The sequence below is a fragment of the Festucalex cinctus genome, chromosome 17, assembly GCF_051991245.1.
Source record: "Festucalex cinctus isolate MCC-2025b chromosome 17, RoL_Fcin_1.0, whole genome shotgun sequence".
NCBI classification, from domain to species: Eukaryota; Metazoa; Chordata; class Actinopteri; order Syngnathiformes; family Syngnathidae; genus Festucalex; species Festucalex cinctus.
In genome coordinates this window covers 11,891,678-11,903,720 of record NC_135427.1, presented here as the reverse complement: position 1 = coordinate 11,903,720, position 12,043 = coordinate 11,891,678, and the positions used below count along the sequence as shown (strand labels likewise).

Below are 12,043 nucleotides of genomic sequence, written 5' to 3'. Positions count from 1 at the left end.
TGATTTTTTTTTCCACATTTATCCCTTTGCTACCTGTCCCCTTACAGTACGCTGACACAGTAAGACAGGAAGTAAACAAGCCAGCTCGTCTCTCTTGTCTCCAAACCTTTCGTCGCCGCCCTCACCTTTTAATCATCTCCCGATTCCGACTCTCCGAGCCGTCGCCGGGTTAGCTCCCTCCAAAAGCAAGCAAGAAAATCGGCCACAAGGACGTCACCTTGGCGAGGGCGGTGGGGCGTGGCTTCGCAACCTCCATCGCTCTCCTTGTTTCATTTGCGGATCTTCCAGTTGTGAAGGATGTGACGCTTCCGCGCGGCCGGACTGAGGGAGGAGGCGGGGAAGGCGTCGGGCCGCCTCGCGCCGACTTTGCCCTCCGCCATCCACGCCATCAGCCCCGTGATCGCGGACCCTGCAAAAAGGGTGACGATTGTTAATCACGGTAAAACGCAGTCCCCTCCAAAAGTGTTGGAACGGCGTGAAGATATTTGGATTTCAGACCAAAAGTCAAGTCAAGTCAAGTCTGGTGACTGATTTGGCCAGATGATGAAGGAATTGTTGACCTTGCCGTTCCAATACTTTTGGAGAGGATTCGAGGTCGGTTAGAGTGGCGGGTAAACGTTGTATGGCGTGTATCTTTTATTTCTTCACCCTTACATACTGCTCAGTTCACGTTTGTGGTGGAAACAGACACTGCTGTCCCTGTCTTGTAGAAAGAAAAAAAAATACATTTATGGCCTGTACAGCTTCACAGTTTCAAGGGTTTCCTTAAGTAAAACATTTTAAATCTAAATCTGAATCAATTGTAGCACATCAAACTTTGTAGCATTTGAACAAAAGAAAGATTTATTTTTGTGTATTTTGGGTCACTTTTGAAAATGATACTTTAGGTATGATTAACATGAGTAAAAAGATTGCAGTATTAAAATTACAGTTCTAAAATGGCTTCGTTTTTCAATATTTGGGTAGTAGATAAACACATTTCATTTTTTGTTATTATATATTATTCTTTTTTTAACAAAATATACAAGATTTTATTATAATTTCTTATTTATATTATTATAATTTATTCATTTTTTAAAACAAAATATACAATAGGACCTTATAATTCCTTACTATTTATATTATAATTTATTCATTTTTTAAACAAAATATACAATGTTTTTGTTATAATTTCTTACTAATTATATATTATTTATTTATTTATTTTTACAAAATATACGTTTTTTGTTATAATTTCTAATTGCTTATATTACATATTCTTTTTTAAAACAAAATATACAATGTTTTATTATAATTTCTTATTTGTATTATAATTTATTAATTTTTTAAACAAAGTATACAATGTTTTTCTTATAATTTCTTACTATTTATATTATATATTAATCCTTTTTTTTTTAAACAAAATATAGAATGTTTTTGTTATAATTTCTTATATATTATTCAGAATGTTTTACAACAAAATACACAATGTTTGGTCCAGAAAGTACCATCTTAATTTTAAATAAAAAAAAAATAATAATAATTAATTAACACTAATGTTCTCCTTAGTAAGTCACAGTGTCCCATCATTGGTGAGCTATTTCTAGAAAATACCCATGGGCTACTCATGTTGTCCTTGGGGCTGACTAGGACCTTCTGGCACAATTATTATTTATTTATGTATTTATTTATTAAGATAATGCATCCGAACAATATGTAAGGGTCAAATCGCCATACAACTACCATGACACACGTCACAACAGTCGGTCCAAGTGAAGGTTGTTAGACGACGACGACGCAGTCCGATACCTCGGTTTCACTCGCCATGCACGGCGCCGAGTGCGAGGCTCACTCGTGCAGCTCGGTGAGCGCCACGCAGCATGCGGCCCGCTCGTCCTTACTGTGGGCGGCGCCGTCCACCACCGCCGCCGCCGCGCCCGTCGTCATGCTGCGGCTGCGGCTCGTCAGCTTCTTCAGCTCGCTGGCTAACGACATCACCTTCTTCTTGTCCTCGCGCGCCACCTGCGCGTGCGCCTGCAGAAGGACGTCATTCATCATGGGCAGGTAAGTTAGCATTTCAAACAAATTATACTATTAAATGCTATTAATCTGTTGTATTGAAAACAGTTTTGTTTGTTTTTTTAAAGGTATTGTACTCTATGAAGTAAAATAAAATGTAAAACGAAGCCAGACTACCTGTTCCTTCAGCTTGAGAATGAACTTTCCGGCACCCCTCCAGTGTGACTGCGCGTGATAGACGCACTCGTGATCTTGAAGCACGCGCTGGACGGGCTTGGCGGCGGACGACTTCTTGGAGCCGGCATCCTTGGTCACCTCCTCCACCAGGACGTAGTCGCTGGGGTTGGGGTTGGACAGGATGCTGCACGAGTATTTGGCCTTGGACAGGGTCTGAGGGGAGAGCATGTTTAGAATGATGACCCAGAAGAAGATTCTGGGAAGCGAACTTGGTGTGCTTTCCCAATGGAGGATCAAAACTGTCAAAATGAAAAAATAAATACATGAATAAAGAAACAAATGAACAAAAGTGAAAATAATAAAGGGTTTTGAAAATATAATTAAAAAATTAAATACAAAAATAAATATAAATGGAAATAAACAACAGAATACATATAAAAATATCCACAAAGAAATAAATGTAGAAATACAAAAACTAAAATTAAATGTAAAAAATACAATTTAAAAAAATGAAATATATAAATACAATTAAATATCAATAAATAAATAAATAACATTCTGTTCTCACATTTATTTATTTCATGCTTGTCCCGTCACCCACAACTTTTGCTCGACAAGTGGTGGAGACAATGGACAAGAGAGTCATCCATTGCTGGAGCTCTCCATGCAAGCCGGCAAGACTTCCTTGTTCGCTGACCCTCCCAAGACATGTTAAGGACCGCCCCCTCCTTTGAATAACATTTGGTCCTGACAGAGCGTCTGCAGCACGAAATAAATAAATGTGAGTGCAGAGCGTTATTTTATTGATTTTTAATTCTATTTATATATTTGTGTATTTATTTCCACATTTATATTTAAAAAAATTTATCTCGTTTTTTATTTTGTATTTATTTTTACTTTTTTAAATATACATAATGTTTTTTTTTCAATTTGTATGTTGTTTTTTTTAATTCAATTTATGAATTATATCTATATATCGTTTTTTTGTTGTTGTTGTTTTTTCCCACTTCTATTCATTTATTTATTTTTAATGTTGGCAGTTTCGATCCTCCATATTTCCCAACCTGCTGGATGATGTCCTGCGCGGAGCTGTGGCACGGCGCCTTGATGACGGTGTGTGGTTGCTCCGGGGACACCTCGTGCACCTGCACCAAGAACATGTCGTCCTCTACGCCGCTCTCTCCTCCTCTTCCAACAGTGAGCACCTCCTCCTCACCCTCTGCCACCTCGTCCTTCTCGTTCAGATTCTAACCCCAACAGAGATGTATAAATGTAATGACAACTGGCGTACACAAGAGGGAGCCACACTCTCAGTTGATAAGCGTCTGTGTGCTTGCCACCTCTCTGGTCTGGAGGCAGATCCTCCCCACGTAGCCGTCCTCAGCGTCCCAGCCGGAGAGCACCCGGAGCAGCGTCTCGTCAGGCGCGAGCGGGCGGTGCTGGGCGCAGCGTTTGGTCTCGCTGCGCTCCTTGGACAGGGGAAGCTTCTCCTCACGCAGGAAATAGTCGGACGGGTTACCCTCGGAAGTCACGATCTTGGGCGAAGTAGGTATGAAAATGTCAAATCTCAAAATATATATATAAAAAAAAGTTGTATTCATTTATTTTATTTTTCCTGACCATGTCTAGTATCTGTTTGCTGGTGGTGTGCTCCGTGATGGAGAAGACAGTGAAAGGTTCTGGTCCAGGTGCTCCGTGTATGGTCACTCTGTGCTGTTGCAACGTATTCTTCTCCTCAGGGTTGAACAGCTGATGGAACAGCACAAAACAAAAAATGACGATTTTCCAATATTTGGATAACCGATTATACCAACATTCTGATTTATATTCCGATAACCAATTTATTATACAATTAATAAATGCTGGGGGTGCTGGAGCCTATCCCAGCTGGCTTCAGGCAGTAGGCGGGGTACACCCAGAACTGGTTGCCAGCCAATCGCAGGTCGCTAATTAACATATAAATAAAATATTTTTTTTTGTCCTTTGATGCTTACAACAATAAAGACATTTGGACACAAAAGTGAGACTTTTATTATTTTTTGGGGGGAGTGAGGGAGTAGTGGTTGAATGTCATCTTTGTCTTTGGGTAAATGTGTAACATAAATAAATACATAGATGAATAAATAGGGCAAAAATCTGCATTTTTTTGCCGACTTTAAAAGATAATATCTGCTGATTAAGCTCTCTAGAGTAGACTATTAAATCAGTAACAAACTTTATGTCACCAACGTCTTGCAAATTATGCCATCTAGTGTCAGAAAATGAGCTCAACACAAATTAATATCACTCGTTTTTTACAGTCCAGTACATCTTTTTAAATTTAACTCAGTTTTATGAATTATAAAATTACTATATCAATGACGAAAAGATGTAGCTAAAATTTCTATTAGTTTAACTTTTTATTATTTATTGTACATTTAGAACAGATTTTGCGATTAATCATGAGTTAACTATTGAAGTCGTGCGATTAATTACGATTACAAATTTTAATTACCTGACACAACTAATCTTTACACAAAAACTCTTTCCAACCTTACCTGGGCCGACGGACACATGCCGCCCGTTGCACTTTCCTCCACTCTTTTACTGTAGATGAACAAACTGGACACTTCCATCGCCTCGTTATGTTGCGTTCGCAGCTGCACGTGTCTGTAACCTGAAACGCATTCCAAACACGGTTAGACGCAGTCATGACGGGACAAAACGTTCGGGGTCGCCCCACCTGGTTTGAGGGCCCTGAGGGGCAGCGTCCTCTGCGCGGTGGTCTGCGAGCTGTTGTTCTCCACCACGGCCAAGCGCAGGAAGCAAAGCTCCTCGAAGTGCACGCTGAACTGGAAACGCTCGCTCCACATGGGGTTGAGCGTGTTGCGGTGGATGGGCTTGGTGCGGAAGTGGCAGCTGTCGCCCGGCGTGCCCAGGACGTCCACCTCCACGCAGGGGCTGCCCGAGCCGTTGGCCGGACATACGTTCTGACCGGACACGATCTTAGGGACAAAAAAACTTTGAGGTTCTCGTACTGTTTGCCATTGTACTTAAGTCATCCCGTTTTTGTTTTGTTTTTTCTGTGCATGTGAATGCACGCCGAGTTTGTGCTATTTAATTCCCCTGAAACCTAAAACCCTTCACTTTAACTGGATACTTCAGAGTTCCACCATAGTGGTGAAATTGTCAGGAGACCAGAGGAAGTAAAAAATAGAGAAAAAGGAGACAAGAGGAAGGATCAAAGGAAGGAAATATGAAGCAAAGTGTAATCCAACACCAGTTGAGTTTAGAATCCAGACTCTTTCACCAACCTCTGATACATCTGAATTCCAACAGGGTTAGGGAGACATCAAGAGACCTGAGAAAGGACTAAAGGAAGGGTAGATTAAGCAGAGTGAGATCCAGAAAGGCCAGCCTCCGCTGATTCAGCGACCAGTGGGAGAAGAAAATTCTTTTTGAGAGCCAACCCAGAGTCCGGGGGCACCCCCTCATCCTGTGTACTTTGGTGTTGTCAAATAATGACATGAACAGGTGACCTCATCATAAAGCTGTCCAAACACCGATAAATTGGACCCAATTGGAGTAATTGAAACTGTACTTGTCCGTTATTCAGGTCAGTGAAAACGTACACAAACGTCTTATATGTTTCACGTACTCACAGTGAGGGAGTAGACGGCCGGGCTGCTTCGTTCCGCGTCTCTCTCCATGGGGCAGAACTGCTGGTAGAGAGGACAGCTGCGGTCCCAGAGCACGGCCGGCTTCAGGACGTACCCGCAGCCGCCGTTGGCCTCGAATAGCGCCGTGTTCAAGTGCATAGGCAGGTCTGAGGACAGAACCAAATCACGTTAGTAGCTGGGATTCCTCAACGTCTTCTTTTTTTTCCCCCTGACCGTCCGTCTGGTAGTTGAGCGCCACCAGCTGGATGCCGTGCAGCCAGAAGAGGAGCGGATTTGGGTTGGCCGAGTCGATGCGCGTGGCGGCCGGGTAGGTCCGGAGGAGCTGGCACGCCGTGTGCTGGATCAGCTTCTGCGAGTAGCGCCGGCACAGCCGCTTGGCGGCGTTCTCGTTGACCGAGGAGATGTGGTAGCACTTGGGCGTGCGGATGATGGCGCTGAGCGACGTCGGCGGGTTCGGCGCCGGCGTCTGCTGCTGCTGCTCGTCCCAGCTCAGACGCTCGGTGCTGCCTTGGAGGCAAAGAAAGTAGAGATGGACGTTAGAAAATCTCAGGCACTCGACCAAAATAAAATGATATATCACCCTTTGAACTCAATGCTCGTTTTACAATAGCATGTCAATCGGACTTCACATTGACTTTATTATTAGCGCTAGTGACGTTTCTAAAACAAAGATGTCTTGTGTTTAACTCATTTGCTCCCAAAAATGTATAAATATGCTCTATTGTAAATATTACCATGGTCCCAAAGACGTATTTATACGTTTTTTTTGTTTTGTTTTGTTTATTCTATTGCATACAGAAGGCTTTGATGCAGCCTCTGAACTGAAGAGAACGCTTTAAGCAATGGCAGTTATTACAAAAACGGCCATCAGGTGGCAGCAGAGTATGAGATCAACCAGGGCCATGTTGCAACAAGCTGTTTTCCCCATTGTTTTAAACAGATTTGTGAATAATGATGAAACTTAGCTATATTCTAATGTTAATTGCTGCGTAACTTTCCCTGATGATAGAGGAGACTAATCTTTCTTTTCATAGGTTCTGTGTTTTTATACCAATAGAACACAATATTCTGTGGGCCTTGGAAAATCCCGCAAAACAGCCGGGGGCGAAGGGGCTTGCTTCAGTGAAAATTGGCTGCTCGTGAATGAGGTAAAAATACACATGTAATTCTTTTTGTTGTATGTTTATTAGGCCTGCAAATAATTCTTTTTAATTAATCGGATTTTAAAAAAGTTTTAATTTCCATCACTATTCAAAAACAGGACATTATTGCAAATTGCACAAATTAATTATGACTCAGTTACAGGTTTGCGATAAATTATGTCAGAAAACAGGCAAAAGTGTGGATCATTGTTTTAAGTAAAAGCTAATTTTTCATTTTGATTTAACCAAAAAATCGTATATTTACTGCTGAGAAGCTGAAATTACAAACCTTTGGGCGTTTTAAATTAAAAAAAAAAGACATGTAAAGGATTATCAAAGATAATCAGATTAATTTTATAATCAATTAGTTGTCGATGAATCATTGCACCCAGAGAGTTTATCCATCCATTCATCCATATAAGACGAATAGACCATTAAAACATACACCCCTGTAACCATGCATTTATTGACGTACTTTTCCCAGGCGTGCGGCTCTGCGTGGAGACCTCCCCCGCTGGGCCGGAGCGAGCCGGAGCCGTGCCAAATATGGATTTCCTGCACTTGCCCCGGTCCTTCCCCCTGCCCGAGCCGGACGGAGACAGCGTGGACAAGCCTGTGGGGAGGTCCCGCGAATCAGTAAGATCATCCAGAAATAATTATATTCCCTATATGCTACTATGGGGGGGAACAAAAAGGACCCTTTTTAGGTATTTTTACTCCACAGTAAGTTAAAAATGGTACTTAAAACTTGGCTTGTACACTTAAAGGTTTTTTTGTTTTTGTTTTTTTAATGAGGGAGGTAGCCTTCCGCTCACCCTTGCTGGTCTTTGTCAGAGCTCAGGTCAACAAAATAAAAGTGGAAAGACAAGTCTCGGTTTATAAGGGCCAAGAAGAGAGCAACTGAGGGAGGCAAGAGGCAATAATAAGAAGCAGGAGACATTTCAGGGGAGATAAACGACGACGAGGGATGAAGTTGTTGAATTTACGAGTGCATCAGCCAGGAAGTTCCACAGTGCTGTCCAAACTAATAGGAATGTCTTTCCCATGGGGGGGTGGAAAGGGACTCATTCGCGCTGACGAGGAATCTGAGAATGGGGGGAAAATCCCTCCAAAGTCTGCTGACCTGGGAATTTGACAGCCTGGCAGTAGATGACAAGGTCGGACAGCTCCTGCGCGATCTGCCGACTCTCCTTCTTGTTCTGAGGAAGGTAGAACTCCTCGCCGAGCTCCATGTCGAACACCTGTGGGGGCAGGCGGACTTAGCCTTAGGACCATCTGTGCTGCAGGGAATTTGGTGCGTTCAGTGGAGCAAAAAAGAAAAAAAAATGCAATGTATGGTGTTCCACAGGGTTCAATTCTGAGGCCTCTGCCATTTTCATTATATTTGCTAATAAGTTGTTTTTTTTAAGACCACAGATTTGAAGATTTGACTTTCACAACCAATCGCAGCACTTCTCATTTGAGGACCTCGAACAGTCAAACGCGCACTGTGGCGTCCCACTGCTGAGTGAGGCTTAAAGTGCTCTGACCTTTCCTTTGCTCTGAGTGCTGCTGTCAGCCTTCTTCATACGCTTGGGCGCTTCGTCGGCGGGCTGCTCCTCTTTGTCCGCCGAGCTCTTCCCTTCCGATTTTTCCTCCAGCAGGTTATCTGTGAACACAAGTCATGTTTTGTCCCCCGTTAATCTTGAAACGGGGAAGTTTACCCACTATTAACATCACGCCTACAGGATGCAACCGGGCCACACTATCAGGAGTAGTTTTCTTAAAATTGTGCGTGACCGGTCGAACTCTCCAATTGCGAACCAAGATGGGAATGGAGGGGGGAGGGGGTGGCATCAGGAGAGAGTTAATGCTGAGAGTGGGATAGGGTAGTTTCCCCTAGTCCGTTAGTGTGGGGGGCAGCGTAGGGCCTGAGAAACCAGATGGTTTTGTTTTGTTTCCCCGATGAGGCGAGGTCACAGACAAAAACAGCGCACAGGGGCTCGCAAGAAGGGAGGTGATGTGTTGGTGGAAAAAGAAAAAAAAAAAGCATCCAGACAATGCAACGTTTCAAAAATGCTAACTGGAATCGACATGAAAAGCGTTTTGTTCTTCCCCCTCTATTGAGTCATAAATTGTGAGTCAGTCATAGATTTTTTTAATGGAGGAAGTGAATGCAGTGAGGCAGGCAAACACACACAGCACACACAACTACAGCTTAAATCACAGTCACTATACAAAACTGCACTCATGTAAAGTGTACACATGAGCCAACATGGATGCACATAAAAATGTTGAATTACCAAACAAAACAAAGTCAACTAGAGTACCAGAATGGATTGTATCCCACCTCAGAGGGTTTACCGTCATTTTGATTCTTCCCCAAGTCAAACCCCTAATTGAAATATCTGTTGCATATTTATGGTCATTTATACAGCTATTTTTTATTTTTATCACGTCACAATATATTATCGATATTATTGGTGAAGTTGGCGATACAAAAAAGCTCACGATGCTGTTAAAAAAAAAAAGCTCATAATGAAAATGCTAATCAGCCGAGATTATAATTATAGTTCAAATAGTGCAACTCAAATGCATCACATTCCCATTCATCTGGCAATTGTCGTGGTTCTTAAACGTAGGTGGCCAAAACATGCCTAATGAAAATAAAACCGTACTAATAAACTCACCACCAGAGGGTGCTGGAACTGCACAAATAGAATACAATCTGCTGCTTTTAATTAATATCATAACATGGCGACAATATCGTGGCAATTTTAATCATCACGATATTGCCCTTATTGTTACATCCCTGATTGTAAATACGTTCAACAAAACAAAACAAAAAAAAGATGCATGGTAACAATGAAGCAGTCACACTAATCTCTAAAACTCCCCTCAACCACAATAATAATGGGAGCAGGAAACTACAGTGTTAGATGTATTTGAGAAGGCAACAGTGGTGCACATGGAGGTTTACCTTCCAGCCCATAGGAGGCGGTAGAGGCATTGAGGACATCAGCTAAGTGGAGAAGGTCAAATCAAATGGGACACACAGGAAGGAAGTTAAAAAAAGAAACTACATTGTAAAAACTAAAAGTTAAAAGGAGTGTAAAATGATAAGGAACAGAAAGTGAGACGAGGTCACATGATAGGATAAAATGCGTGCTTACCATCTGATAAGGACTCATAGTCGTAATCGTACTCATCTTCGTCCTCATCCTCTTCCTCGTTAGTGTGGTTTCCGGGCGAGGTGCTGCCTGGTGACCCGTTGCTGGCTTGGGCCTGCAAGTGGGCCAACTGGTGAGCCTGAAATGAGAAATACAAAGATTTTACTATTTAAATATCCACTTGTATTTATTTACTGGCCCTTTAAATGACTGTCACCTTTTGCTTCAATATGTCCACTGGTGCCTGGTGGGCTTTGAGCTTCTTGTTTTTCAGCAGGATCCTCCCGCGCAGCTGCAGCGGTGACGGCAGGTGAGGGTCGTCGCTGAAGTCGCCCTCGAACAGGAAGCGAGTCACTAGACGGTCTCCGAACACGGTCTAGAAATTTGAATGTAAGAGATAATGAAGATCTGTTAGCGACATCAGGAAAACCATTACGAAAAAGATGCAAGCCATTGGTCGGGATGTCAGTGGAGAAGAGTCTCGCATGAAGTCACACATTATATGTTACCACCACCCAAAAATCTTATCCTGAATTTTATGGTTGTACTTGTAAGCTTCAGACAATTCTTCCCACTACAGTAGACTGTATATTTCTCTGGAGAAACACAAAAGCAGAGCTCACATAAACAAAGCAACGGTGTGCGTGGACATGAAAAGAGTTATGTCCATCACGTCAGTCCCCCGGGGAGGAGTAGACCGCTGGGAGGGCTTAGCAAGATGAAAGCCTGCGCACATTCCAGCACATACACTATCTCTCATGTGTGTTCATGAGTATAAAAAATAAATAGAGGGAGGATTAGAGAGATATACCTCTTGACTGGAGGATTGCAAAAATAAAATGCCAAGGCAAGAAAAGGCAAAAAGGTGAAATTGCACTACACGACTTGATTGAAGTGAATTTGCAACTTTTAATAGCCGTACCTTAAAGATGTCGGCCATCTTGCGTTGCTGGGGAAGGGAGCAGTGGTTCTCAATGGACAGGATGACCGGCATGTCCGAATTGACAAATGCAGAGCGGTTAATTGCTTCCACCACATCCTGAGGAATGACGGACGAGAGCGATGCTTTGGCTTAAATTATTCAAGAACATTACAGCGCCAGGCTGTGATGGTCTTACTATGGAATTTTAATAGCCGACCAACACCGCATTTGTTCATTACCTTGAAAGGTATTTTTGTGGTGAGTGTGTGTCCGTGATAGATGACTGGCATGCCGTCATCGCCGTCCCAACAGTCCAGTTCCACACTCCTGCAGCCTTGCAGCAGCACCTTCAAAGTAGACAGACAGAAGTTTCAATGTGTGACCAGCAGGGATCTTCGATACAAAGATGATGTCAGGGTACCACTTAATGAAAACTCGTCAAATTGGTTAATTCACGAACTACATTAAAGCCCTACACTGAATATTAACATGGTTGAAAAAAAATGTGCTTTGTGAGGCTGATGTTTTTCTTCACTGACCTGACTGTAAAGCTCCACGGAGGACTCTCCTTTGAGCTGGTGTCCGGTCAGGTAAGTGTTGTGAGAGGATTCGATGTAGTAGTAGGACAGAGGGTAGTGGAGTTCCTCGAGGTTCATCTGGGATTCATCGTTACGGCACGCAAAGTTCTCCTTGTCCATGAGGTACCTGGTAGAGAAGGAAATAAACGTGTTTTAATCTACTTCAACACATTTTTGGGTTGAATACTGTTTGTTTGTTACAAGTGTACCTTGCGAAGCCTTCGAATGACATCCAGCCCATTAGCCTCATGGCGGATGACGGCTCAAATGTCTGCAACGCAAATTCATTCATCGGCATAATCGATCGCCACCCTCCTTCCTTCTGCAATTCATTCATCTGTTCCGCTTCCTAATCAATACCAGGCTGCCCCTTATCCTCATTCACATCAAAGCTTCCACTATAGTTGGCATCCGCCCA

The 12,043-nt window shown here is 42.7% G+C and overlaps 1 protein-coding gene across 4 annotated transcripts in view; it reads right to left on the bottom strand.

The window, feature by feature from the left end:
* Positions 1-261: 261 nt before the first annotated feature.
* plce1 (phospholipase C, epsilon 1) overlaps positions 262-12,043 on the bottom strand; it is a 58,235-nt gene continuing 46,453 nt past the window's right edge. For 2 of the 4 annotated variants that reach the window (XM_077502650.1, XM_077502652.1), the window contains 20 exons: positions 11,835-11,896; positions 11,587-11,752; positions 11,287-11,394; positions 11,048-11,164; positions 10,343-10,501; positions 10,129-10,264; positions 9,936-9,977; positions 8,506-8,624; positions 8,100-8,217; positions 7,452-7,589; positions 6,048-6,341; positions 5,817-5,980; positions 4,898-5,159; positions 4,713-4,831; positions 3,796-3,924; positions 3,516-3,710; positions 3,240-3,422; positions 2,176-2,388; positions 1,789-2,013; positions 262-409 (listed from right to left, as the gene is read on the bottom strand). In XM_077502650.1, coding sequence (XP_077358776.1) covers positions 1,828-2,013; positions 2,176-2,388; positions 3,240-3,422; positions 3,516-3,710; positions 3,796-3,924; positions 4,713-4,831; positions 4,898-5,159; positions 5,817-5,980; positions 6,048-6,341; positions 7,452-7,589; positions 8,100-8,217; positions 8,506-8,624; positions 9,936-9,977; positions 10,129-10,264; positions 10,343-10,501; positions 11,048-11,164; positions 11,287-11,394; positions 11,587-11,752; positions 11,835-11,896 — 2,910 coding nt within the window. In that variant the 3' untranslated portion in view covers positions 262-409; positions 1,789-1,827. Of the gene's footprint in view, positions 410-1,788; positions 2,014-2,175; positions 2,389-3,239; positions 3,423-3,515; positions 3,711-3,795; positions 3,925-4,712; positions 4,832-4,897; positions 5,160-5,812; positions 5,981-6,047; positions 6,342-7,451; positions 7,590-8,099; positions 8,218-8,505; positions 8,625-9,935; positions 9,978-10,128; positions 10,265-10,342; positions 10,502-11,047; positions 11,165-11,286; positions 11,395-11,586; positions 11,753-11,834; positions 11,897-12,043 lie in introns of those variants that run through there. The other 2 variants (XM_077502651.1, XR_013279468.1) reach the window with 2 other exon arrangements.